Source organism: Phalacrocorax aristotelis, chromosome 6, assembly GCF_949628215.1.
Source record: "Phalacrocorax aristotelis chromosome 6, bGulAri2.1, whole genome shotgun sequence".
In the NCBI taxonomy this organism is placed as follows: domain Eukaryota; kingdom Metazoa; phylum Chordata; class Aves; order Suliformes; family Phalacrocoracidae; genus Phalacrocorax; species Phalacrocorax aristotelis.
The window spans coordinates 34,622,458-34,650,305 of NC_134281.1; the positions used below are offsets into that span (position 1 = coordinate 34,622,458).

The 27,848-nt window shown below is 47.8% G+C and overlaps 2 protein-coding genes across 3 annotated transcripts; one reads left to right on the plus strand and one right to left on the minus strand.

Annotated features, from left to right (window-relative positions):
• Positions 1-1,824: 1,824 nt before the first annotated feature.
• On the minus strand, positions 1,825-18,531 carry TADA1 (transcriptional adaptor 1). Of its 2 annotated transcripts, XM_075097106.1 has the most exons (8): positions 18,362-18,531; positions 17,423-17,514; positions 16,195-16,260; positions 8,689-8,786; positions 5,501-5,710; positions 4,306-4,457; positions 3,293-3,455; positions 1,825-2,296 (listed from the first exon to the last, which is right to left on the minus strand). In XM_075097106.1, the coding sequence occupies exons 1-8, from the start codon at positions 18,433-18,435 to the stop codon at positions 2,144-2,146; spliced, it is 1,008 nt and encodes a 335-aa protein (XP_074953207.1). In that variant the 5' UTR covers positions 18,436-18,531; the 3' UTR covers positions 1,825-2,143. The 2 variants fall into 2 exon arrangements, with proteins under 2 accessions (XP_074953207.1, XP_074953208.1); XM_075097107.1 differs by lacking the exon at positions 16,195-16,260 and having other exon boundaries at positions 18,362-18,511.
• A 40-nt stretch (positions 18,532-18,571) lies between these two features.
• PRDX6 (peroxiredoxin 6) lies at positions 18,572-27,825 on the plus strand. Its single transcript, XM_075097109.1, has 5 exons — positions 18,572-18,703; positions 20,462-20,618; positions 24,748-24,894; positions 25,486-25,632; positions 27,104-27,825. The coding sequence occupies exons 1-5, from the start codon at positions 18,612-18,614 to the stop codon at positions 27,233-27,235; spliced, it is 675 nt and encodes a 224-aa protein (XP_074953210.1). The 5' UTR covers positions 18,572-18,611; the 3' UTR covers positions 27,236-27,825.
• Positions 27,826-27,848: the final 23 nt, after the last annotated feature.

Consider the following 27,848-nt stretch of genomic DNA (forward strand, 5'->3'; position numbering starts at 1 on the left):
CTTCAGAACATGAGGCTCTGTCTGCAGAGCCTTCCCCATAGCACATGCAAACAGAAGAGAGGCACTTCTTGTGCCATACTCAGTATTTTGTTTCAGAGCTCACTCGTGATGCTGTCGGAGGCTGCATGCTTTGTTCAGCTCTGAAATCCTCAGAGCTGCCCCAAAGTTTCTAGCAAACAAACTTAATGCTTTCATTTTACACCAGAAGCATAACAATTACCTGGGAAATCCCCCTCCCACATCCCAGAGTCCGTACTTAGGGTGACTTGATTATCTCACCACATACAGTTACTCAGGTTCAATGTCGCTTTTGAAAGCTGTCATGTAAAAGCCACTGGGGTCAACTTGTAAGATAAGGCTCACTCTGAACAGCTATGTATACTTAAATACAGAAAAAATGGCAGTTGAGAGAAAGGGACCAAAAGAAATCTTCCACCTCCTCTCTCCCACTCCCCTATTACCACACACTGCCATACGGTAAGAGACATGACCTACCAAGTACGACTGCGCTCATCCTGCCAGGCCCTGCTGTAGTTCTCTATTGCCTTTCCCAGCTTCTTCACAATCCTAAAATGGTCTTCTCACAAGAGACCCACTGATACCTGCATGGGCACTGCCTCTTGCTATGCCTAACTCCACAGCACATCCCACAAGGGGATGCAGGAAAGCCAGGAACACAGTGACAGCTGCACAGCCCCTTGCTACAACTCTGGTCCAATATGAACAGTCATGGTGGGCAAGAAAGGCAGTTATTAAAAAAAAAAACCAAAACAAACCAAAAAAGAAACATCAGGGACCTGCACCCTCTTCAGTCCTGGGGGCACAGTAGAGAAGGAAACTGCATGGGAAAGATGACAGCTTTCCTAGCCAAATACTTCCCCAACAGAGGAAAGGTAGAATGGAGGGGAACCATGAGCTTCCCCTTTCATATTCCACCAGAGAAAGCTGTTTCAAGTCTGCTATCTGGAGGCACAATAAGCCCAGTTATCCTTCAGCAGGTACCTCTGCAGATGTGGTTAAAAACAGGTCATATATTAACTAAGACATTTTAATAGAATTCTCTTATTATAATAAGCCTATTGCTTTCAGCATCTGAGAAGCACACAGCTGACTCAAGAAGACAGTAGAGTTCCTGAAACGCAGCCGGTAGAATTTCCTTTTTACATGATCTGCACTGCTCCCCACACGGAGAGGTGTGGCTGCACGTTTTTACAATGAAGTAATATGAGACATCTTGTTCATGCTGCAAACCCAAGGAGTCTGCAACACTAAGACAGTGAATTGGTATATGTTTCTGGGAGTTGTTGTCCCCACTCAGGGGTGGTCAAGCCGCCTGCTGGGATGGCTAAATCGTTAGCTGTACTGACAGGCACAGAGGTTGCCTCCTGTCATAGGTCCAACAAGTCGTAGAACATCTGATCACAACTACTACAAGACATAGGTGAGTAAAGGACTAGGCTGATAGGAAAACATTACTCACCACCGTGATTGTATTGCATATTTTGGTAACCCGTGAGAGATTCCTATGACAGTGTGCACCTTCATGTTTTGTGATGCAAACAGATTCAAGACAGGCTAGAAAGGACCTTTCCCTTTTTGCCTTGTTTTCTCAGAGTTTCTCATCAGAAGTTCCCCTGGTAGAAGAAGAACAATGTCAGCTTACATAATTCCTCACCTTCACTTCACGAGCGCCCACCCCGTTTCCAGTTACATGAATGGAAAAGGATCCCACCAACTGCAACAGAAGTTGGACAAGGCCCCTGGAGACTGAGCTCAGAAAGCAAACTACCTGAGAGGGGAGGGCGAGGGGGCAGATTGCCTATGTCACAAAAGAAAACACAAATACACTTTATTCAAAACCAAATCTTTCCATCCTCACATTTATTTTTCCTAAAAAACAGTCTTTGCAAACAAATCTTGTTTCTCCTTTCCAATTCAGTGGGATTGCTGCAAGCACTCCATGGCACATGACTCTGGGGAAGCAGAGAAAGCGTACTGCAACTCAGTCATATTTCCATAGGAAAAGTTGACTCATAACTTACGTCATCCTTGACATGCTGAAACAGGTTTGTAAGAAGCATCTGAATGTCAAGTGCAAGGAACAGCACTGTAGCTATCTGAGGCCTGACATGGCTGCCTAGCTCTAGCAGAGTAGAAGGCCCTCCTTTGCTGCCAGGCGCTGGCGATGGATTTTATCCTGCTGTAGCTCCTCATGGTTGGGATGCCAAAGTTTCATGACAATTCTCTCAATGTTCAGAGCATAGACAGTGTGCGCAGGAATAACTTCTTTATGCACCTGGAGATATATGTTAGAAAACAAGTTTTATGCTTTCATACACATTTCCTCATGTTGCCCGTGGAAGAACCTCCCTCTACTACTGGATTATCAGATAGCCAGGCCTGCAGAGCAGGAATGCAGGCTGTCACAGCACATGAGGAGAGCTGCAACTTGCCGGCACTGCCACACCAGCCAGCACAAAACAACCACCCGTTACATGATTTTTGTAAGGGGGGCAAGGTAAGGAAATAATCATTTTGCTCTTGTGATGACAAATAACAATTTGTCATCAAAATCTTTCAAACAATGATTCTATCTGACTAAGCTGATTACAGCTCTTACAGAGAATGGTCGGCCTCCACAGCCTTGAGACAAAATCCCAAGGCCTCTTCACAACAGCAGAGATCAAGGGGGAACTTCTCACAGGTAATTTTAGACATTCAAAGTAGTCTGAATGTCCCCAGAGCTGCTTGTGAGGGAGGGAACTACAGGCATGCATCTCCACAGGAAGATTCATCCAGCCTACCTTAGACACCTCCCCAGGGTTGGGGTGATCATAGCTAAGCCACTGCAGCAGCCTGCATCCCAGGACCAAGTATTCCTCCAAGTACCCAGGGTGGAACATGAGGAGTAAGAAGGGACATGGCAGGCAAGTAATTTTGCTGCATTGCTGTCAAAATCTCTGTCTAGCTCAGTTCCAATATAATCACTGCAGTCTTGCTACAGATGAAGAGTTCACCCGTCTTACACAGCTATAAGAAGAGACAGGGATTTCCTCATCAACTCTCTGACCAAGGGGAGCAGAACAGGCATTAAATCATGAGCTAACTCTATGTTAACCATTACCTAATAGTGGTAACAAGTCAAAGCTAAAGAATTGTAAATTTGAGAGGGAAAGAAGGAGGAGAAATCAGATCCTCCTCCATGCATGTAAACCAAATCTAAGACCGGATCCAAGACTAGTACTCATGATAGCGCTGCCTGTGACACGACAGTGTAACATGAACAGCTTACCTGCAATGCCTCAAAAAGGTCATACATGTTCACTGGTGGGAGGGATGCTGGTAACGTGTCTCCAGAGCACGCCAGGAGTAGAGCTGCCTGCTGTTCAGCATCATCCGGCAGCGGCTGGGGAGCTAGACTCTGACTGGCAGAAGGTGTTGCGCAGGTTGGAGGGCTGTAGACAGAGCAGGCAGTAAAACCTTCCAGTCAAGAAAATAGCACCACCTTTAGAAGTCACGCAGGAGGGGCTTGGCCCCAGGGTTTGCTTTTCTGTATCAGTTGACTTAGCCTTTACATACATAAGATTATTTCAGCTGTAATTAACATCCCTTTAAAATTCCAGTTTAATAAAAATAGCACAAACCAATCCTCAACATGCTTCAAACCTGCTTTGTAACTGATCTTGATTGGGCAACTTGTTATTTACAGCCAATAGTTTCTACGCAGCATAAAAATTAAGGCACCCACAACAATAAATTGAAAGACGCTAGCTGTTAGGCAGAGTTGTTTGGAGTGGATTGCATTTGTAGCGCTTAATCAAACCTTAAAACACCCATGGCCTCCTGTCAACTGCTAGAAGCAGTCACAGACAAACACTACTGCCTTCACACACACACACTGCCAGACATGCAGCACAAGCTGTTTAGCCTAGAGACTCTGGAAAACAAGATGACCTTGAAGCTCTGCTAACTGAAAAAGCCTGCCAGGGAACCATAAATGCATTTGGATGCAGGAAATGACAGGAGGCCAGTGTCCCACAGGTCTTCACTGACATTTCATTCCTGTGGCATGACAGCAGTGCCCCCACAAAGGCAGGGCTCTTCTGCCTGGGGCAAAATTCCTGTGTCATTCACTACAGCTTCCAAAAAGCAATAATTACTAAGGACATTCAGAGGGCCAGGGACCACCCTCATACATTGATGGACAAGCACAGACAAGGAAGAGAGACTTAACACTGTCCTAAGCTCCACTGCTAAGAAATCCCCACGTTCTCCCTCCTGTTATGTGTGCCGAGAGCTGCTTACCACTCAATTAAATTGTTATAAGCAACAACACTGTTCTTCAGATACGGCTGAGGGTTAACATTGCTTCCGAAGGCATACTTGAAATGGCCATCTCTCAGACGATAGGCTTTCCGCCTGGATATCACAGATGTCAGAATATCCTTAAGATGGTTCTGCAGTGAAAATAAATCTTCTTATACATGGCAATTTTTTCACCCTACCAAGCCACAACCATGAGAAGCACCTCAACAATTGGCACGACACAGTGCTGCTATGACCACAAGGACCCAGAGACATAAGGTAACCAAGATTTGGACAAGTTACAGTATGTTTTCACTATCTGATAAAGTTGGATGCCGACAACGTGGCACTGTGTGACAGTACTGTATGCAGGAGCCTGTGAACTGTATTTTAATACACGATGTGCTGCTTCAAATGTCAAAGAGGTTTCTTAAATGCTAGGAAATTCCCAACCCCTGATCCCTTTGATAAAGAGTTAAAAGATTTCATAATTGGCACTAGATGTTACACTTGTACTGAAATATTGGCCCTAAAACTGCAGTGAAAAGCCACTTATTCCTCTTTTTCAGACTGTTCAGTTGCCTGGAAAGCACTGGAGAAGCAACTGTCTGAAAAACAGGCAGACAACTCCTTAATTTGGCCTCACTCCCAGATGGGGAATTCGTGTTGGCCTCCACATCCTGACTCCAGAAAGCCATCAACACATCAACACTTCCAAGTAATGGCTGTATCATTCCTGGGATATGTCAGGTAATGCACCACTGATGGCCAAAACCAGCAACAGAAGGCACTTCGCCTGCAGGTATTACCCAATTCTGTCATTTCTCTTCCATGCCAGATACTTGCACCTATAACAGATTACTTTTCATAGAACTGTTTAAACTGGAGCTCCCATTCTGTCCCTGCTTTTAAGTGACAGCAATAGCATTTTCCAAAACATGTACTTAAGCATGCCTGGAGTTCTTCATATGCAAGTACTTCAAAATTAACACTTGCAGGCAGAAACCCAAGAATTTACATCTATGGTGCCACAAATCTGGAAGTCCTTTGATTCTCATCTTACTCCTCCTGAGGCAAACGGGCAATTAGAGAAGCGGATTTCCTCTCCCCACTGAGGGACACTACCCCATACTGTGCACAGAGCCTTTTATCACTGGTGTAACGAGATCACCATTGCTGCCCAGCCCAGTCTCACCTCCACAGCATAAACAACTGCGGTCACTGCCTCCTCTGTGACATTGTCTAGCCCATGCTCATATGCTGTTACGATCATCCTTCCTTCTAACTGGCCACGTGTAGGAAGCATCATGGTATGAGAACACAGCTTCAAATCGTCATCCTCCTGAGGATCCTTTGCCACAAATTGCTGGGCTCCAGACAATGGATTTTGAGGTTGGAACCGGTGCTGTTATGAACACAATATTAGAGCATAAGATGAATACTCCATCAGACCCTTTGGGTCATCTAGCCAAACATCCTTTCTCCAGTCAGAAAACAAACACCTATAAAAACATGCCACAGTAGAACCAGCAGAGTGATAGTCCTCCCCAGGATACTCTCTCAACCCCCAAGAATTTGTTACTGAAGAAATTTCTGAGCCAGTGTCAGTGTCCTTTTATTAAACAGCCCGTGAACTTGTCCAGCAGCACCTGAGCCACCGAAACTTTGGGTATCCACAAGATCCTGCAGCAAGAAATTCTACAGTGTAATAACACACCACATGAGGAGTCACTCCTCTGGTTTGCTCTGTACTTCCCACCTGCAAGATTAATTTGATTCTCCTGTAAGTCTCAAATGTGGTCAGTCATTGTCCCTTTTACCTCTGTTCATGCTATCCAGGCCACTGATGATTTTAGGACTTTCATATCTCTCAGTCACCTCCTTCTATGCTGAAGAATTCTCCTCTATTTAGTTATTTCTTGTACAGGAGGGTGTATTCTTACTTACTAACTGTACTGTTTCCATCAAGATTAAAAACAATGATCCTAAGCTTATGTGATTCTTAAGCGATTCTTACCCTTCTTTAAAGCTTTAAAGGCAAAAACTTTGCCAAATTCCAGTTCTGAATTTCATGCTCTAGTCTCCTCGTGAACTTTCAATACTCTAAGCATAGCTGTGTTACTGAGCAGCCACCGATTCCAAGGTGGACTATGGCTATTTTTCCAGAACTGACTCAATTATTTAGAGAAGGGGGGGGGAAAAACCCCAAACACACACCACCAAACAAACAAAAACAAACAAACAAAAAAACCACACCGGAACATCACAGAACAGTAATTCCTACCAGAAGGTGGCAACCCCTATTTTCCAGGACACATGGATTCCAGCACAATTCCCTTGATGTGCTGGTGTCTCAAACTCTGAGTGCTTGTGGTGGTTCCCAGGAAGTCTCCGTCCTCAGGTAAAGGGCGGGGGGGGGGGGGGGGGGGGCGAGCAAATGGGAATGAGTGATCCTTGGGCCCAGACATGTGTTTGGCCCCACCCCAACCCACAAGGGAATTACATGGCCCTCGCTCAAGTACTCTTGCAACTCCTGTCCCTCAGTTCCCCAAGCCACAAATCCGGTGGCTCTGGAATAAAGATTGCCACAAGGCTCTTATGGGGCACCAAGACAAACACATACTTTAAATATAGACAATGAATATAGAGCAAAGTGGATTTCTCACATCTTAGTTTCAGGAGAGGGAGGGGGGCTGCTTTACTCAAAGGACAGTGTGGCATTTAACTCAAAGTGAAAAACCAATCCACCCACTAATGATGTGAAAGCAGGTTTCCCTCCCCGTAATTCTGAAGATTTATGCTTTCATTACAGGAAAGCTACATGCCTGTATGCCTGGAAAAAAAAAAAAAAAGACCTTCAAAATGTAAGCAACTCTTAAGGGGAATGTGGTTTGGGAGAGCAGAAGCCAATTGGAATGAACCTGTTACCATTCACAGCTGTTATTCTGACCAGTGAGGGAAACATGAGGAAATACAAGGCACTTCAAGTTCACACAGCTCTGGAATACCACTAGTAACAGACGAACCTGTTAATTGTAACATACGCTTCATACAGTACTTACTACCAAGCATTCCAGGTACAAGTGTATAAACACACACTAGAAATGTCATGTACTGGGAGGGTATCAGAGTAAACCAAATTCCAAAACTTTCACTATGTCACAACTTGGCTCTCAAACTCTCCTCTACTTGGTACTGAAAAGTTACAGCGAAGTTTTAAACCAAAAAGGTAACACAGACTGCCGTCAGAATTCAGGTCACAGCTGCGAACACTGCAAAATACTTCAGTAGTTTCTAAACACAATGAGCCTTCAGGTGGACTCACATCCCTTTGAAACACTAGCCTCTGAAGCACACACATATAATGCCTGATTATAGGCCCTAGAAGCATGGTGTGTACTTTGGCTGAGCCAAGCTAACTTCTCACAGTGTAAGAGCGGGAGGTTTCACTTGCCCACCTTTCTTCCCTTATCCCCAGCCATACAGCTGTCCCTTCTTCCTTTGCACTGACTTTGGCATTCATCCAACTGCAAAGAATGCCAATCCAGCTGAATAAACGAACAAGAAAAACTAGGGATTTGGGGTCTTTTTTGGTTAGTTTTCTGCCTTGTCAGAGATCTGAGCCAAATTACGATGCGCTCAGACACCTGACAAATCTGTCTCAGTAAGAGACAGACACTCTACCTTTCAACAAACTGTTAATTCAGTTTGAACCATCATCAAACCCTGCCACTGGAGGACAGTGCCCCATTCCCATCCTCTTTCACATCAGTGCCCCTCCTCACTGGTCTGGCAGCACAGAAACAACCGTAGAACAGACATGTGACAGTACCAGATGGACATACAGAGCCTTTGTTGCAAAATTAACTGGATCTTGTGCGTTTCTCTGCCACATACCAGAAGAGAGAACCTTTGCAAAGCATCTTCATTTCTGAAAAAACTTAACCCTCCAAACCCATTCCACCCAAGGAACAACTGCTAAGTCTTTGGGTTGTAGAGCTCTGCAGAGATGAATTCTGCCCGACTGCCTGAATAAATAGGAAGTCACTTTTGCTTCAAGAACTTGGCAGATGCATGAAGTTGGTTTCTAGAATACAAACTTTTGCAACTTTGACATTTAGATGTACTTCCACAGATTCTCTGGTGTCTAACAAAGACAGGTCACACTGCAGGCTTTCTCTCAAGAGGCTTCCACAAAAGAAGCAGCAGCTACTAACCCCCAGCTCCCACCCCAATCCAGAACTCAAAACAAATACAACATACATCATTGCATGTGAAGGACTTTTATCATCCCCAGTACTAACAAAAACTGCATGCTGTGCAGAGCTCTTTGCCCCCCACAGAATGTCACAAAACCATGACCATTTGACTGTGGTCACTTACGTCAAACTTTTGTCGAACCGAAGAAATCTTTTTCTTTCCTTTGAGTTTTCCAGGTTTAGTTGCAGAGCCACCTGGCCACGGCAGAGATCCAGCACCTTCTACAATTTGAAAAGAAAATAAAAAAAAACCACTCAATAGGTGTTGCTGATTTACAGCCAGGATGAAACTGTCCACACAGGAACATCCATAACATCTGGCCCCCATCTAAGCCTTAACCCAAAATCAACAGCCATGGCCCAGAGGAAGGACTTCTCAGGGGAGAATGCTTTTGGCAGCCCTTCCCTTCCTTTGTCAGCCCCCTGCCAGCTTGCATCACTCACAACCCATTACTGAAGTAGAAACTTTGTCCGTACACCACACAAAAACCCATGGCAGGAGGAGAGAGATGAGCCTTTCCTCCAAGGAAAGCCACAAGGAAGGAATAAGCCATTTGTTCCATCAGGAAGACAACAGGAGCTTGCCCAGAGGGGGGATCCTGGACCAGGTCAGATGCTAACCAGCAAGACCAAGCAGCCTGACTCATTACATAAGCTTTACAGTTCTCCATCAGCTTTAGCAAGCTTTGTTTCAGACCCTTCTTAAACATCAGGGCTGATCACTCTTGTTACACTGAGGGGAAAGGAGAGGGGGAATAATTGCAAAGGCCACTGAGCCCAGGAATAGGATGACACCAACATGAGCTGTGAGCTTGTGACTGACAAGAACTGGCAAGCAGCTAAAAAAAGAGATTACGGTGTAGTACCCATAAATACATATGTTTAGGCCACATCACCTTGAGGAGCCTGCTCAAAAGTCCACTATATGCTGTTTGACAGCTATACCTACAATAGGCCAAACCACATCCTGAAAACAACACAGCTCTTGGCAACAACAGCCTTGCAGACTTCCCGCTGACAGGTTTACAGGATCTGTCCACAATTCCTTCAGCTACATGGGGCTTAAGACAACGTTGCATTGGATGCGTATGCACTTGCTGACAGCAAACAAGAAGTGCAACCCAAAGACTGGATGGCCCTCTTGTGGCTAAAGAGGCAGCTTCTGCTTTGTGTCACCAGTATCCTCCTCCCTTGGTTTTGCACAGCAAGCAAGCACCCTTTTTCCTTCGGAGCAGAGTACGCCCTGTGCCTGGGTCCCTGCCCACCTCCAGGCAGCTTGGACACCTCAGCTCTGAAGTTATTTCAGTCGCCTCCGAAATGGAGGCTGGAGTTTTGCTGCCAGGTGGCACTGACAGCAGTGTGACGTCTCAGATGTTCCCTGACTGCACCAGCGCCAGCATTTGCCATTTCCTCCAGACATGGACAAGAAGTAACAACAGCAATCCCACAACTCACCACCCACAACTTGGCCAGCCTCCAGGACAATTACCGAGTACTGACAAACAACCAGTTCCGATTCTCTCCTGTTATTGCAGGCTGCCACAGCTCAACACCAGCTTCACGCCAACCGGCATGCTTACCTCCAGCTCTCGCAACTATGTTTAGTGTACCATAATCAGGGATTCATAAATGTGGTTATACTACAGTCCTCTTTATAGGGAACGAGGCTAGTTGGAAGTCCTTGGCTACGTGGAGCTTCCCACACTCATGGTTGAAGCATGGGCACAGTGTTCTCTGCCATGAAAAAAAACTTCTCAAGCATGACTTTAAGGACCAGGCTAAACCAGAGGAAGTTTACGAAAAAAGGCTACACCAGGTGAAGTTTATGAACAGTCAGCTGCTAAGAAGGGGTTAGAAACAACCTACGCAAACACGAAGATGGCATATCCTCCCAATAAAAAAAAAAAAGTTTATTAAAAAGTTTAGCTACATCTTATTAGTGAGATGAAAACCAATAGTCTACAAACCCTGTTGTCAAAATCCAGTGGTCAATTATAGGATATTAAAAGATAATAAATAAGCCCACTCTGAAAATCATAAAGCTGGCATCACTACTCATCACTACAACACTGCAACAGAGGCCTAACAAGGGCATGTGGGAAAGCACTGTGGACAACCATCTGAAGGACCACTCTTCCTCTTCTATCAATATAATGCTATTCACACAGGATGTTTTGCTCTGTACAGATGAGTCCTTTCTTCCTCCACAGCAGGTCAGACCCCTTCTAGGCAGGGGGGATTAGGTGTGTTAAGGGCAGACACAGAAATTACCTGGCCCATTTCAAAGCTTCCAATAAAACCACATCTCTCTAGCTTGTAATGTCACCCCACCCCAGGCCCTTCCTCCTTGTCAGAAGTCATGGTTGGGAGGAGTTGTTGACACTCTTGAGGGCAGAGAGGACCTGCAGAGAGATCTGGACAAATTAGAGAGCTGGGCAATCACCAACCGTATGAAGTTTAACAAGGGCAAGTGCCAGATTTTCCACCTGGGGCACGACACCCCTGGATGTACATACAGACTGGGGAATGAGAGACTGCAGAGCAGCTCTGCGGAGAGGGACCTGGGGGTTCTGGTCAACGGCAAGCTGAACATGAGCCAACAGTGTGCCCTGGCAGCCAAGAGGGCCAACTGTGTCCTGGGGTGCATCAAGCCCTGCATTGCAGCCAGTCGAGGGAGATGATTGTCCCACTCTACTCTGCACTGGTGTGGCCTCACCTTGAGTACTGTGTGCAGCTTTGGGCGCCACAACACATTAAGGATATAAAGCTACTAGAGAGTGTCCAGAGAAGGGGCATAAAGTTGATGAAGGGTTTAAAGGAGAAACCATATGAAAAGCAGCTAAAGTCACTTGGTTTGTTCAGTCTGGAGAAGAGGAGACCAAGGGCAGACTTCATTGCAGCCTGCAGCTTCATCACAACGGGAGAAGGGGCAGGCGCTGATCTCTTCTCTCTGTTCACCAACGATAGGACCCAAGGAAATGGCAGGAAGATGCGCCAGGGGAGGTTTAGATTGGAAAAGGTTCTTCACCCAGAGGGTGGTGGAGCACTGGAACAGGCTCCCCAGGAAGGCAGTCACAGTGCCAAGCCTGGCGATATTCAAGAAGCACTTGAAAACACCCTCAGAGATCTGGTGTGAATTTTGGGGTTGTCCTGTACAGGGACAGGAGTTGGACTTGATGATCCTTGTGGGTCCCTTCCATCTCAGGACTTTCTATGATTCCACAAAGTCTCACACAGCTCCTTCACAGCCTCGCTTAGGAAAGTGCTCTTAGCCAACCGTGTGACCAGGTGGCAGAGACCGAGAAAGTGGAACAGACCAAGACAGAAAAAGCTAACACCACTATTTCATATGACAATGTATTACAGGTAAAACTGTTATAGCAGAGTCCAAATTTTAAAAATGCCTTGTTAAAAAAAAAAACAACAAACAAAAACCACAACATAGTAACTTCTGAACTAAACGCAAGTAAATTTTTAGGCTTTCACAGTAGACCCTGAAAGGTGTAACTTAATCAAATCTCAGCCTGCATTTTTAACAAAAACTTAGCCAGACTTAGCTTAGAACAAGTGAAAGGTGAGATACTATCTCCTATTCCTCATTATAAAGAGACCAGTGCAGAACTTTTTAGGCTCCTTTTCCAGGTTTTCATATTACCACGCCTGACTTGCATTAGATGAAAAAAAGCAAAATTTCCATCTAGTATTCTAAGAAAACCAGTACTTGCCTTCCTGGCCACAAATGACACGGCTGGGTTGGCTCAGGCGTGAAACTGCAGAGATGTTAGCAGTTTTTATTTAATCTTGCTAGCAATAGAATTAAATGTTAACAAGCCACAGCAATGGCTGCTGATATGCCTTCAAAGATGAGCAACAGATAAGAATGTTTTTCTAAGAGCTGCCACATCTCTTAAGTGATGGCACCAGCCAGGCCAGACAGACAGCGTCAGGTTTTCCTGACGTGCTGTACCAGCACCCCACGGGAGGAAAGGACAAAGATACAAACAGAGAAAGTCACAACAGAGAAAAGCAGCAAGGCACAGGAAACATGCATTTTCACACCCCTATTTATTTGGTTTTCGGGGGGTGGGGGATGTTGGGGGTTTGTTTGTTTGCTTTTTCAATCTTCTTGCAGGGACAAGGGTTTAGTCAAATATATTCTGATAACCCTCCTCTGTCAACAACTCACTCTCATTTTTCTTCCTTTTCCTCCCTTCCCAGCTCTCTGGAGAAAAGTGGAACACAAGCAACCTGAGCCCATCTCACAGCTGGCAGCCCTCCAAGCAAAGCCTCAGGGCAGCCCTGATATAATAAAATGCTTCTGCTATGCCAGCAACAGTTGTAACTTGCTGAACCATCTCTTAGTTGCCTCCAGATTACCAGTAAATTAAGTCCTTAAATCACTATGCAAGTTGTCTCAGTTTTATTGTTAACATTTAGCTAAGGAGGGAGGGAACAGTTCAAGTGAGATGTATTAACGCAAGAAACCTTGCTAACTTGCTTGCTTGCAATCCTCCAACAAGCAAGATAAGTTTAGTGAGCAAGTCCATGCAAGGTTAAGAAAGGCTTTAAATTGGAGTTCCTCTTGATGCAATTTTTGGGGGAAGAAAAATCCCAGGCATAAAATTTCAGAAAAGCACTTCTGAAAACGTTGGTAAAAAGAGAATACCAAAGAAAACAATTTTCTTACAATGGGAAGTGTGCCACACTGCTCAGGCTGGTATAGCCAGCCTAAAATCAACATTAACTCATCCTCCAGTATTTTGGATGGCATGTTTCTGGGAAGTTCCTCGCTCTTCAGGCATTTTCATAGCTTCCCACCTATGTTACAGCTTGGTGCCACTCAAGTATTTGTGGGTGTCTTTACAAACATGGCCATCAGAGGGAACAGCATCACCCATTTGTCAAATGGGCAGAGAAGTCAGATTTAGGATTCCTCAGGATCCTGCTGTATCCTCTGTGTGAGCTCAGCAGGAATTAAAGAATCTGGTCATTCTTCACATCAGAACAGACACGAACCTTCCTCCTTCTCCACCAAGTCCTAAATATCCCATGCCACACAGGCTGTTGAACTGGGATTTGGATTTTGCATGACCAACAGCCTAAGCAGATGAGAGGTGATAATGGAAAGCATCAAAGTCTCACATTCACCCAATGTTCCCCTTTATAATCCCAGGTGGAACCACTACTATCAGAGTCAGATCCAAAATTTGGATCAGATGGGTTTGTTTGCATGGTTCAACACGTGTTACAATCGCTCCTTAAAAATACCTTCTCCGAGGCTTCCTGTTCCAAGTGCCACAATATCACATATGTTTGTAACACTGACGACACCATTTTTTTAAAATACAAACTGGCATTTTAAAGATGCTTCTTTCCCCTTTGTCTCTCTCACACGAAGGTGGAAACTACATACGTCAGTAACCCTTGCAATGGTGTGCCAAGCACATCAAGAACACTTCTTTAAAGTTTCTTGTTTCCACAAATCATGAAGTAAACACCTCCTACCCAAAAAGACAGTGGTGGAGACAAAAGCCTGTTACCTTTCCATTCTTAAATGGGGGAAAAAAGAAAAGAAAAAAAAACCTAGCAGGTCTCAGACTGGCATCCAGGGGGAGAAAAATAAATCTGCACATAGCATCTCCTATTCCACTCATATTGCACTTTCCTGGGGTCGTGTGTACAATCAGCTATGCCACACATGGCAGACTGGCAAGTAACATGTGTGTAATAGCTCTACCAGTTAGCGGCCCAGAAAGAGGGCATCAGTAAAGATTAGCTTTAAAATCATTGGGAAACTCTGCAATGATCTGAGGATATCAAAACAGAGACTCTAGAAAAGATTAGCAGTATGTACTGTTAACTGCATAGCACTAAACATGTCTTTAGAACACACACACGGTTAAACTGATTTTTTTCAAGCTGGCTTATGTAGATCTGTGGAGACAGAGCCAACAAAAACCTGCCTGAAAGCACGGGAGGTGACCAGCTGATCAGCACTTGGTAAAATAAGCTGGTCAGCTAGCTCTTCCATTATGTGCTGTCACCTATCTGCTGAAGCACTACAAAGAAGCGTTCTTCAAGGGCTCTTAGAGTAAGCTTCCATTGGACAAGAGGAAAAGTCCTTGCAAGGACTTAAAATTAAAAGAAGAGTCAGCCAGGAAATAGCACATGGAAGGCACCTGTGGAGCACCGCACTGCCTTGAGATGGGGCTCATACTTTTAAGACATTCCTAGACAGCCTTGAAAAAGATGGTTCTAGGGTGCTGGTAGAGTTTGCTGACAAATCTGAGCTATTCAAGCCAGGGAAGATGAAGCCTGACCAGATGGCTGCAGAAGAGCTGCATGAGACTAAGGGACTGTATAAAGAGACACATGAAATGCAATACAGTTAAGTAAAGAGTGGTGCACACAGGAATGAACACCACCAACTTCAGTCCCACAGCAATGGGCTCTAACCTGACTACTGCTACTCAGAAGCAAGACCTCTGAGCTATGATTTCTACTCCAACACTTGCATCAGCTCAGTGCTGACCTCAGAGAGCTCAGGCATTCTCTCCCTCCTAATTCAGACTCAGCTACTTCAGGTAATACTCACAGAGGAATCACTGTTCTTGTGTTTTCTTTTTATAATCCAGCTATAAGTAAGTCAAAAGCAAGGAGCAGCAAGATTTAGACATAAATCTTCTGAATTACATGAGTGCAGACTGTTAAAGGGGACAAGTCTGGGACTCAGAAGTTGTTTACTCTTGAACTTTACAAAACAAAGCAAGTTTGGAGGTGGAGGAGGTTAGCATTTAATTAGCATAGCTGGTATAGTTAAGGACCAGCTATCACACAAAAAAAAGCTGCGGGTAGCATAAATTTTGCATTTTTTCCTTCCTCGAGCTACATCAGGTACCCTAATAACGGGTATTCTCTTCTTTCAAAAAGCTCATCTCTCATGTCTCAGCCCATCAGAGCTACCACAATTTTCTCTCCCTTACTACACAGGAGTTTCATATCTTGAATTGCAGCTCAATTGTCCTTCCTGTCAGATCTCTGGATTGAGAGTTCTTTTGAAGACCAAAGAAAACATATCTGGCAACCCTGACGACAGCCATTCTAAGTGCTTACAAAGTTAAACTCTTAACTATCTGTGGGAGATTGGGTTAATCAGCCATAGCTTAGTCAAGATTCACTGTATGCATTTTCCTATCAGATACATACTTGATTTCAAGATCAGCCAGGAAAATCCAGCTCCCCAAAATGATATCCCCAGCAGAGAGAACAAAGAACATCACCAAATTCAGAAGAGAGAGGAAGTGGTAAATAAAGCAGATCAAAGACAAAGCAGCATCTCCCTTCACACTTCAGCTCACAGCACACACCCAATCCAGAAATCAAACACACCTGCACACAGAAATCCAGGTTAGCCTCTAATCAGTCAAGCACATACAGCCTATTTATAAAAGCATCTCTCCTGAAATCAGCTGGATTGCTACTACTTTGCTACCCTTCTGCAAAGTAGTAGCAAAAATGACATCAATATTAAGTCTCAGAAAATTGGAGTGCTTTGTACAAAACCCGCCAAACACACACGTGGCAAAGCATCACTACCTGATTGTTTTTAACGAGGCTTCTCAGGACTTACCTGGTGCGGAAACCAAGATCTGGCATCGGGTAAGAATAGCCAGGAGGAAATCGTTGTGAGAGTGGACTGCGTATAGACAGACAGTTCATTAGCAACACATCAGTGCCCAGAGGCACCCCCTCAAAGCAATCTTAAAATGGCTTGCTATGCTGTTCCACAGTCTTGCTTTCCCCACATGCTTAGCTACACAGGCACAACTTTCAATTTAAGTTTGAGAGTTTTCTTCTACTGGACCCAGAATCTGCTACTACCACATTAGCAAAAAGGATACTACATGCGGCACGGGAACAAGTTAGATCACTTCTCAGTGTGACACACAAACAAATCAAGCCCTACAGCACGCAACATGAAACATCTGGTGTATTCAGCCAGTCAGAGAAGGATCAGCTGTCCCTCCTGCCACACAGACTTCTGGGAACAGGGCTTTTGGCTTTGCTAGAAAAGGACCAGTAAGAGCCAGCCCCAGGAAGGTGAAGTTAAGTCAAACAGGTTCTAGATAAAAATGCAGTTTCCTTGCAGAAGGGTTACTTGAACACAGAGTGAGTAATTGTGCATTAGAAAGAGCAAAGACAAACTTCATTGGCCAGGGTTAGAGGGTTACAGGATCCCCTTTTGGCCTTTGAGCTCAAGCACCAACAAACTCCCTACCTTTCCCCTCAGGGATCACGAACATGGAAGCCAGGAGCCCCACAGTGGTCTCAGCAATGCCTGCCAATGTTTGGAGACCCACACAGAGGCGAGGCCGAAGGAATCTCACCCTTCAGCGCTCCAACCTGCCACCCCCAAAGCCCAGGAAGGGGATCTGCTTGCTGCAAAATCACCTAGGTGAATTCGGGGGTTCCCTCCCCCACTTCAGCCACAACACCAGTTCAGTCCCAACCAAAGGGGGAGTGCAGTATGGAAACAACTGGGTCTCTAAGGTGACACACCAAAAAAAAATGGCCTTTTGGTTGCTGGGACACCATATTTTACCTTTTTACTGTATTGACACAAGGGCAAATTGCCCGTCAGTGCCAGGGCAACAAAGGGACTTCCCCCTGCAGACCAGGGCACCTCCCACCTTTTAAACTGTATTGCTACCGGAGCCCTGGCCATTCCTATTTCCCTCACAGCAATTTTCCTGTTCCGGAAGCAATGCGCAGCAGGGAGGAGCTCCCCTAGGCCTGGCCTGACAGGGGCAAGGCAGCATAAGAGCCGGCAGGAAGACAAACACAAGATGGCTTTTTACCATTGTCTTGCGTGAGAAGCCTGCGCGCTTCCAGGTCAAACTCCTCCTTGCTGATCTTTTGCTTGAACCAGAGCTTCAAGTTGGCCCAGTACCTAGGGAAGAGTGGGAAAGGTGCAGACACCAAACAGAAAGTGTTGTTCCTAAACCCACTGCTTTCCACCAGCAGCTCTAAGGGGCCTGGGGACAGGCCAGTCCTGAGCCTTCCGCACAGACACCATTTTCCCAAAAAGTGGGTTCTTTCACCCAGTGCACAAAACACCATGCTACACACAGAGCAGACGTATTTTATTAATTTCATTTCTGGGCAAAGATTAGTGCTAGGTGTTAACTCCCCAAAGCCAGCACCCCGCACCAAGACACTACAAGGTATTCATACAGTTAAACGTGTCAGTCACAGCTAATATTCACACCCCCCAGCTAAAAATTTGTTAGTGTCTTTCTCGTTTCACCTTAAAGGTACAGCACCCTTTAAATTTACCACACATGCTCAGAGACTGAGGGGCTTGTTTGAGTGGGGGGTTCTCTTGCCTATGGGCGTGACTTTTAATATTATAATAATGAGAATAGTTCACCTAAACGACACTTAGTTTTAGTTCTTATCAACATCTCAATTAGTTGTTCTCCTCGACTATCAATCACCCAGTTCTCAGCGTCTTCTGAGGCGGGATGTTCCCTTTTATCAGTCTCTCAACTCTCTTCAAGGATAAAGTCGTAGAACAAACGCTTCCCTACCTCTCAGTGCCCTTCTCTAGCCGCCACACTCTGTTTTGCCAGGCTTACACGGTTCATTGTTATTACTTAGCGGAAAATCCCATTTTCTCCAGGTATCAACGCGGTACAAGCGCGCGCCCTTTCGAAGGCCGGGAGAAAATGAACGGGCCACGCAGCCGCCGGGCCCGGCCTCCCCCGCGCAGCCCGGCCTCCCCCCGCCACACTCACTGCTTCACGTTCTCGCCCAGCGCCTCGCTCAGGCTCTTCTTGGCCGCCTCCAGCTCGCTCACGTACGTCGCCATCGCCACCGGAGAGGGGCGGCAGACCCACCCGCCTCAGCCGCAAAGCGCGGCGGCAGCCGCAAAGCGCGGCGGCCTCCCGTCACGTGATACCCTACCAGGCCCCCGGTAGCGCCAGCGGCGGCGGTAGCCTCGCGCATGTGCAGAGGCGGCGGCGGCTGGGAGCGAGAGCTGGAGCCATGCCGGGTCTGCTGCTGGGCGACGAGGCGCCCAACTTCGAGGCGGAGACCACGCAGGGCCGCATCCGCTTCCACGACTTCCTCGGAGACTCGTGAGCACTGGGGAGGGCGGGCGGCCGGGAGCGGGAGGGAGGGGAGTTCCGCACCACCGGCTGGGCGCCCCGTGTCGCTACTTCGGGCGTGTGAGCGGCGGGAGGAGGCAGAGCTGGGCCAGATCGTGCCCTGGGCTAGCTCTCAAAATGCTGACTGCGGGTGAGCCGAGAGGAAAGAAGCGCTCTGAAAACGACAGAACCCGAGGAAGGGCAAAGCTAGGCTTGCCAGAGCGGCGCTTAGTCCAGGCCGGTCCCAGAGATCAGCTCATGTGTCACGTACGTCCCTTGTGATTGAGCCCAGGCACGACAAGGTGTGTCACTGAGCAGCGGCAAAGGACTCTGGCCCTGTTTAAGCCCGACGTGGTAAGCCACATTCCTTCAGGCACTGTTCCCCTCAAAGCCTGTTGCTCCGTTTCTGGCACGGGCTGGAGGGCGCTGGCATAGCGCGCCTGGGACTCGCTTGGCAGGCTTGAATCACCGTTTGAGTCCGCTTCTGTCAGCATTGTGAGCTTGGGCAAATGGGGAGAAAGGAGCCCTCTGGGTGAGAAAAGAAGTTGCAGGGCTTCTTAATACTTGCTGTTCCAGCCTGATCACCCATGTGGCAGGTTTCTTGGCCAGCTTCTACTCGGTTGTTTGCTGCCTTTTTATTCAAGTAGTATACTTAATATATTAAGAGACTTGTAGCACCAGTGGCCAGGTAGCTGCCCCACAACTTCATGGTGAGCTGTGGCAACCTCACAGCTCTGGCAGAGATGTGGGGTGCCTCGCTTGATCCCTCCAGCTCTGTTCCCAAATCAATAAGAACTTTACCCAGCTGTTGTGGCACGCAGCTGTATTTACTGAGTGTTGGGGACCAGGTGAAGAGTGGTGCAGTAAGCCCTGTGAGTGTTGAGCTGAGAAATGGCATAAGTCCCTAGCAGGGAATTTTAAGTGTTGGGGGTGGCTTTATGTTAGCCTCTGGAAACTCCTGAGAGCTGGGAGCCGTTTTGCCATAAGCCCACCTCGCTGCTGGGCTGCGTTGCTGCCTTTGTGTGCCAGTTGCCTTACCTGCAAAGTGGGGTGACTTGTATTTGCCTGCTCTAAAAACTGCAAAACCTACCGATGGGAAGCAGTGGGCAAAAGTGAGGTGGCAGTATTGTTGTAACTGTAGCCATAATACGATGTTAACTTGTGGCCTCCCCCATTAGTTGATTGATTCTTTTTTTTTCATGAAGTATTTTCAGCGGCTCACGGCAGCAGTTGGGTTAAGGTTTGCTCCTATCCTGTTCTTTTAAGTTGCATGGTATACGTGGGTGTTTCCTCACAGTGGTCAATGAGGTACACAGGATAGTGAATAGCCTTGTAAATCAGTAATGATCTCTGCAATAACATGGCCGGCAGGTTGGCATCTACATGCCCTCACACATGTGGTCTCTGGCGTATAGAGTGTAAACGTGGCTCCCCCAAACTTCCTCACACGGCATGGTGTCCACCTCCACATCAGAAATGGTGGGCTATTCCAGCATCCCCTGGGGTATCCTGGAGGTAGAGGGGGAGTGAGGCACAGCGAGTTTCTCAGAGTGTGATGAACGGGGCTGGTATTGTGAAGGCTTCTAGCAATAGGGAAGGAAGAGTTCCCAGGACAGGATTTTCACTTAGCAGAGAGATGAGCTGTTCTCGCACTAGCCTCCATGCAGTACAATCTGTATAGCTTTTCGTCTGCGGTACAAACCGGAATGACATCTCGCCCTAATGCCATCTCCTGCTCTCATCTTTCAGATGGGGCATCCTCTTCTCCCACCCAAGGGACTTCACGCCTGTCTGCACCACAGAGCTTGGCCGGGCGGCGAAGCTGGCGCCCGAGTTCAGCAAGCGCAATGTGAAGATGATCGCCCTCTCCATTGACAGCGTCCAAGACCACCTCTCCTGGAGCAAGGTATGGGGCGCGGGGAGGCACAAGGGGAGCTTGTGCTGCTGCCTTGCTCTGAAGGCCAGAGGAAAAGCCCACACAGAACAGAGCTCAGGCTTAGAACAGCATATTTGCTGAGGATAACGTTGTGAGACACTTGAATCCCAAAGCATGTAGGATACTAGGTGCTAAAATGGAGAGCAGGAACGGGAAGGTCTGCCCCATCTTATGGAGCGCTCCACAAAGTCCAGGGCTCTCTATGCACTGACACTTTGAAAGAAGAGGAAAACAGTATTACTGCTTTCCCACCAACAGCTGAAGGGGTAAAACGTATGTGAAGGCAGTGCCAAAAGTTCAGAGGAAGGCAATCTATCCACAGACCCTCAAAAAGTCCTGTGATAAAACAGGAAAGGAAGGGAGGCATCAGAGAAGTGAACAGGCAGTCTTCAAAGGGTGCAGTTTATGCCCAGGCAGTGAAAAGAAAACAGAGAAGCAGCAGGGGCATGTTAAACATAAAACCACAAATAGGAGCATGTTAAATATAAAACCATCATAAGGGAATATAAAAAAAGATGGGAATGAAATAGCTTGCTGAAGGAACATAAAAGGAACTAATGAAAAACTTGAAATGCAACCTCAGCAATGGTATGCTGCCAGGGAGTATGACTCCAGGGCTCATAGGTGGTAGGGGTGTAAAATAAACATTTCAGACAGATACAGCCAGAGTGCAAAAATCCCTGGGTGAATTACCTGCCTCTTTTTTTGGTCTTAAAATTGGGAATGTTCTCATGCATTTTCCAGGGGTGAGACATGCATGCAATACAGGTAGTAAAGGTGAGAAATTTCCACACACAAATGTTGTTTCATGTCTGACTGGCTTTAGAAATTACCTAATTGCTTTATTGCTTAAATTGACCTTCGTACCTGAGTCGTGCATGGCTGCTGTTCCACCGAGCCTCAGAAGGGCCTGGGAAAAACAGCATACAAATCCCATACCCGTTAATGAGGTTTCTGCACTGGTCAAAATGGCTGAAACCAGCAGTCAAATTAGCAGATCCCATTAAATATAACGGAACATTTGGGTTTTGCTTTTGTAAGGGAGTCTCATCTCCTGGTTGGCTGAAGCCCTTTGAAGAACTAAAGGGTATTGCTGACTTCTACAAAGTACTCGAATTTCCAATAAGTTTTTCAAAGACGTCAGCTTTATGAAGGGCAGGCTCTTTTCTGCAGGGAGACAGGAGGAAGCGATAGCATGTGTCAAGGGAAGGAAGCAGCAAGCTCCCTTGGGGGTCTGCAGGTCTGAGGGTCTGTGGTATTCAACATACTTGGGTGATCTGGAAAAGAGATGAACCACGAGCTGACTTTGCTGATGCAATGGAATTATTAAGCATAACCTCAGGTAAAACCAGAAGAAGTTGCAGAACAGCCTCTCAATTCTGACTGATGGGAGACAAAGTAGCCTGTTTGGAAAACCTTTCAGAACAAGCACGGAGAAATGCAGAGGGCAGTGGTCCAAGCTGTGGTGAGCTTTCTCTCAGGCTGGGAGAGGCCTCAGAGTCAGTGGTTTGGAAATGTCAGCTCAGCATCTGTCAAAAAGAAAACTGTAAAAGTCCTCCAGGGCAAAAGATCCAATTGGTGAGGACAAATCCATAGCATACTGGAGTCTTCCATGTAGCCTGTGTTTGACGTCGCCCACCTCGCAGACTACTGGGGAACAAGAAAAGGTGCAGGGGGGGAAAAATGCTGCCTGCAGAGTTGGGCAGGTTTGCTTCAGTGCAGAGGAACTGGGACTCTTTAGCCTGGGAACAGGAGGACATGTCAGGCTGTGACACCGTGAGCAGTGTGGGGAGCGTGGTGGAGCAATGAACACAGCATGCGTGCATCGTGGAGAGCGTAAGAGAGGACAGAGATGTGATTGCTCTGTTCTTAGATCTTGCCCATACATGTGATCCTTTTCCTTTGTCCTTGAACAAAGCAGAGAAGAGCTTCAGATAATGCAGAAAGCCAAAGAGCTGAACTAGAAAGGCAGGTGTTAAGGCCTGCTGTAAGTCTGAGACCAGAGCCAGAACCCCAAAGGTTCTCCTGCCCAGCCATGGCGGGGGTAGAAACTGCTTAACAGAGATACCTGTTAAGCAGAGTGCTTAAGAAGGGCTGACTGGCATGTGCTGTGCATGTCAGAGGAAGTTTCAGTGCTTTCTTTGGTGACTGATGCCTTCACCTTGGTGAGTTGGGGGTGAATAAATCACTCCCGTGATGTCTGGTTTCAGCTGGGACTCTGGAAAGAAAAATGGTTCATAGGGAAGTGAGTGAGTCTTGGGTGTCTTATTGCAAAACAGGGTGGGGTTTGTGCAGAGATCCCCAGATCATGAAATAACTGCGTTTTGGAACGAGTTACAGTCCATAGGATTCAGATATTGCTTCTCAGGAGCTCTCTTCATCTTCCAGTCCCCACTTTGAAGAGATGGGGGCAGTCTGTGTTACTGTCTGACCTTCATCTACAGCCTCCTGCAGCTCTGTGGGGCATTCAGAAACATTTTGCCCGGGCTGGCCTCTCCAGCTCTGCTTTCATTCTCTACTCTGCTTTGGCAGGTCTGCAGAACAGAATCGATTCCTTCCATCCAAGGCAGGCCTGACCACAACCCAGCAGAGATAAACAGCCCCTTTTTGCAGTGCACTGCTGACTCAGTGCTTTCTCCCAGGGGAGAAAACAAGAAAGAAGCTGGAAAGGAAATGTCTTGCCACCTGCTTGTGGCATCCTGAGCAGCCAGGGCAGGGTTACAGCCCCTTATGTCACCACCGTCAGCCTCAGAGGCCTGAGGCGTGGTGCAGGGCCCACCTGCTCTTGCTGCCTCTAGTGTGCTCTGAGCAGCAGTGGGCAGTGCCAACAGGCAGCATTTCAAACCCTGCCCTCCTCGAGTTCCCTCTGAGCAGGACCCAGCCTGTTCCCCCACCTTCAAAGCCCAGGAAAGGCAGAGAGGGTTGTACACTCAAATTATCAGCTCAGCTGATAATGCACCACAGTGGTGTGCGGGAGGCTTGTGTCAGCCCTGGAGTCAGTTTTGTCCCCCTGTAGCATAAAGAGGACGGAAGGAACAGGCAGCTCTGTTCTGGGTCAGAAATTTTGGATTAAACTTGCTTTAATGCTGGCAGCTGCTCTGCTTGTGCTGCCTTGAGCAGGCTCCTCCCAGCCCTGCTGTGGCTCAGCATGACCCATATGGGTGGTACCACAAACTACAAGGATAACGTGAATGATTTGGTGAAGTCCAGACCAGATTCAGAAATGCTCAAAATACAGTTTCCCTGTGAAGCAGGTCAAGTTTGGACTAGCACAGGGAGCAACCTCAAACCAGGGTCACAAGGGAGAGCCTGCACAGCTGTGGAAGGACATGGTTTTCTCTTCTGTCCCATCCGTGGTTCAGAAAGTAGTGTGCAGTGTCCCAGCACCTGCATTCAGACTTTCACTCTATTTTCAAGAGCCTTTAGTTAAGTAAGCCAGGGAAGCTAGGGGTGATGTGCTGAATGGAGCTGGTTCCTCACACAAGACCTGTGAAGTGTTCAACACTTGGCGTTTGTCAGCTGTAGAGCTGCTGGTTTGCTCTGCTACTGGAGCACAGTCCAGTTCAGGTGTGACACCAATTCATCTGTCAGTAGTGCTAGATCACTTACTGTGAGAGGCTTGGAAGAGGGGCACCTCTATTCTCAGGGAAAGGTGGGTATATCTCCCTGTGTCACCAGCACAGGCAGGACTTCCCTATTTCTCCGTACCCATTGCCTGGGCAAAGCAGCTGATTCACGGGCAGTTCCACTGGTGAGTGACATGGTGTGAGTACAGACAGCCTAACAACTAATCTCTAAGAACAAGGCTGAGTCCAGCTTAGCATGCAGGTTTCTGGTTTGTTGCCTGGTTTCTGGAAGCAGAGAAACTTCTTGGAAGGCCATGAGTCCCTGGCTGTGCTGTACCAGTCTGAGACCTTGGGGCCAAGCAAGTCGCAAGCTCCTGTAGAGCAGCTGCTGAACATATTTCTGCAAAGCCCCTCTGCAGGAGCTTGCCCCACACATGTAAAGCCTGCGTGGAGGTTTCCCTGCCTGGCCTCTGTCTCCAGTAGTGGTACCCACAACAGGGAGCAGGAGCATGCTGATGGTTTTGTCTCTGCAGGACATCAATGCATATAACGGGGAACAACCTGACGAGAAACTCCCCTTCCCCATCATTGCTGATGCAAACCGGGAGCTTGCTGTCAAGCTGGGCATGCTGGACCCAGATGAGCGGGACAAGGATGGCATGCCCCTCACTGCTCGCGTGGTGAGTACCTGGCCCTGTAGCGCTGCTGCACAGCAGCCTTCTCAGCAGTAGGCATTGCCTGCTGTCCTGCCCTGTGTCCGTGGGGCTGGGCTTGAAGATGGGGGCAGTTTACCTGGATGGACATGACCATCTTCAGGAGTTAGGTTGACTTCCTTGGGCTAGATCTGTGGGTTGTGCTGCCCGAAGAAGCTGGCACAGCACTAGCCTGCTGGCAACAGGTCCATCTTGCTATTGCTGTGAGCTCATCATGGTTGTGCTTGTCCTAACACAGGACAAAAGTGCTTGATCTGCTGGACCTTCCCTCTCCTTTCCTGTGCTTGCATTAGAAGGGCACAGGTCAAGTGGAGGAAACATCTCAAGTAGCAAAACAAGCTGGCATTGGAAACAGGAGCTCCCAGAGCAAACACTGTGTTCCCTGTACCTGGCCATCACTTGTTGCTCTAGGAGATCCCCACCTTGGCATCTCCCCTGACCTGCGATCAAGCAGGCCACCTCCCAGGAAAGGGAGGATCACCAGGGCTGAGCAGCTCCAGCAGGGCAGCTGGACAAACATCTTCAGCCCAGCTCCTGACCCTGTCTCCCTGTGCTTAGGTGTTTGTTTTTGGACCGGATAAGAAGCTGAAACTCTCCATTCTCTATCCAGCCACCACTGGGAGAAACTTTGATGAGATCCTGAGAGTGGTGGACTCTCTGCAGTTGACAGCATACAAGAAGGTCGCTACCCCTGTGGACTGGAAGGTGAGGAGGGGAGCAAAGCTCACAGCCGGGCACTGAAAATGTGCACTGAAATGTCAACCAGCCTCCCTTGGAGGGTGATCCACATGGTGAGGAAAGCTGCTGGGGTCCTGAGATATGAGTTAGATCCCAGCCCTGGGCACAGGGCTGTTGCAATCTGAAGTTAGCCATAAGAACCTCCCTCCCCTGCCCTCAGTCCCTGGTGCCAGCAAATACTGGGCTTAGCCCTTCTGGCTATCAGTATTTGAGCTTTGGGCCAAGGCAGGCCCTGTGCTTGTTGTCTGTGGTAAGGAAGGGCATTACAAGGTGTCAGCATGCCCAAAGTCCACTCAAAGCCAGTGAAGCAGCAAGCACAGGGCACCCCTCGCTGGTCTGGCTCGCTGCACTCCTGCCTTTGAGCCAGGAAGGGCCAGTATGGGCACAGCTCCACTTTGTGCAGCACATACAAGCTGAGTCCTATCCTCGTGGAAAATTACTAGTTGAAGTTGCTTAATTTTGGCCATCCCTGTTCAGTAGCATTATTTAAAACTCCCCAAAACAGTTTGGGCAGCCAAGATAAAGCACAAACAAGCAGCACAGTCTGCATGCTTTGGATAACTAGTGTTTCCTCAGCTCAGCGGAGCTGCTCAGCTCCTAGACTTGTCTTGCTGCTGGCTTTGATAGCTGTTGCTGGAGAAGCCTGCCTGTCTGGAGCCAGAGGACACACTCCTGCTGTTACAGGGTGTCCTGAGGAAGTCCTCCAGCGTTATGAGGCAGGACTAGGCTCCCAGACCATTGCCCCAAACACCCGTTCCATCTGGGCAGGAAGGCCCCATAGGCACAAGCCTCAGAAGTTAAGTAATTTGGTGTATCAGTGCACTTCACTGAGCATCTCCACCCCTCAACACCAGCATCCATGTGCTGAGCGTACAGCAAACTGCACCTTCACTTCTGGGGGCAAAGCAGAGCATGGAGGCAGCTTTGCCTCTGAAGACTCCTATCTCCTGCAACATAAGCTCCCAGTGGTGTGGGGACAGCTCACTCACCAGCCCACCTGCCAGAGAAGAACACCTTTCCCCAGGGCTTGACACACCAAGGGGGAGCTAGCACTGCCTGTCCAGGGGCGTCTGAGCAGTAGGAATAGATGAGCAGACTCAGGCAAGCTGTGCTCCCTCCCGCATCACAGAGATGCCCAAATTCCCTTCTCGTTATTTGCTGTTCTATGGGAGTGCTGTGGGGAAGAGCTGGACTGTAGGACCTGTTGGCAGGGCTGGCAGACAACACAGCTTTCCCTTTCAACATCATCCCACACCTCCTGATGTAGCTCCCACTCAGTCCTCACTGCTGGCTGCAGGCAGAGCTGCAGGGCACATGCCTGGGGCGCAGGGGCTGAGCGTTCACAGGGATGCAGTGTCACCTGCCAGCAGGGATGTGCCACCTGCATCTGAGCCTGCCAGCTCCTCTGCTGCTCTCATGGTTCCCACTTTCTCTGCAGCCTGGTGACAGCGTCATGGTTGTGCCCACCTTACCTGATGAGGAAGCCAAGAAGCTCTTTCCCAAAGGAGTCTTCACAAAGGACCTCCCGTCAGGCAAGAAGTACCTGCGTTACACCCCACAGCCGGAATGAGTGGGCCTGCCTGTCTGCCCCGACAGGCTGCAGGTCGTTCAGCATCAGGAGCCTTCCCCAAGCCCAGCTCCTGCCTCCCTGACACCGCACGATCAGCAGCCTCATACTGTCATGCTCACTGATGGTGCATCGCAATACTAAACCAATCCTCCCCATCCCTTTCATCCCCCACACCCCCTTCAAACTAAAACCTGGGTGTTTTCTTGCCTTGAATCAGCCCTGCAAGGAAGAGGTTAGCAGACCAGTGGGGGCTCCAGTGCTTGCACTGTGGAGTCTCTCCTGTTTGGCGTCAGCTGAGCTTTTCCTGGAGGCACGGTGAGAAGCATAGTGTCAGCAGCCAGGCTCCAGAGTGGGCTCCTGCTGGGCTTACACGGCTCCCATCGGAGCGTCAGGGGCTCCAAACTGCTGTGTGCCTTTTGGAGCAACCGTCACTAACGCATTAACACCTTTGTCTGGTCCCGTGCATAGGGAAGGAGCTGCAGAGCCAAATCTCTCACTTTTTTCTGCTTTCTCATCTCTTGCTGGAAGTTGATTGTTTTCAGTGTTTTATGGAAGAGGGAGTAGAGCAAATAAACTGATGTTCAGTATTACCTGCAGTATCCCTTGTCTGCCT

Coding starts and splice junctions, on each gene's coding strand:
- TADA1 (XM_075097106.1), bottom strand. CDS start 18,435: ATGGCGACGTACGTGAGCGAGCTGGAGGCGGCCAAGAAGAGCCTGAGC. Junction 17,515..18,361: donor CTGGGCGAGAACGTGAAGCA/GTGAGTGTGGCG, acceptor ACTCTTCCCTAG/GTACTGGGCCAACTTGAAGC. Junction 2,297..3,292: donor ACCTTTTTGAGGCATTGCAG/GTAAGCTGTTCA, acceptor ATATATCTCCAG/GTGCATAAAGAAGTTATTCC.
- PRDX6 (XM_075097109.1), top strand. CDS start 18,612: ATGCCGGGTCTGCTGCTGGGCGACGAGGCGCCCAACTTCGAGGCGGAG. Junction 24,895..25,485: donor TGCCCCTCACTGCTCGCGTG/GTGAGTACCTGG, acceptor CCCTGTGCTTAG/GTGTTTGTTTTTGGACCGGA. Junction 25,633..27,103: donor CTACCCCTGTGGACTGGAAG/GTGAGGAGGGGA, acceptor CTTTCTCTGCAG/CCTGGTGACAGCGTCATGGT.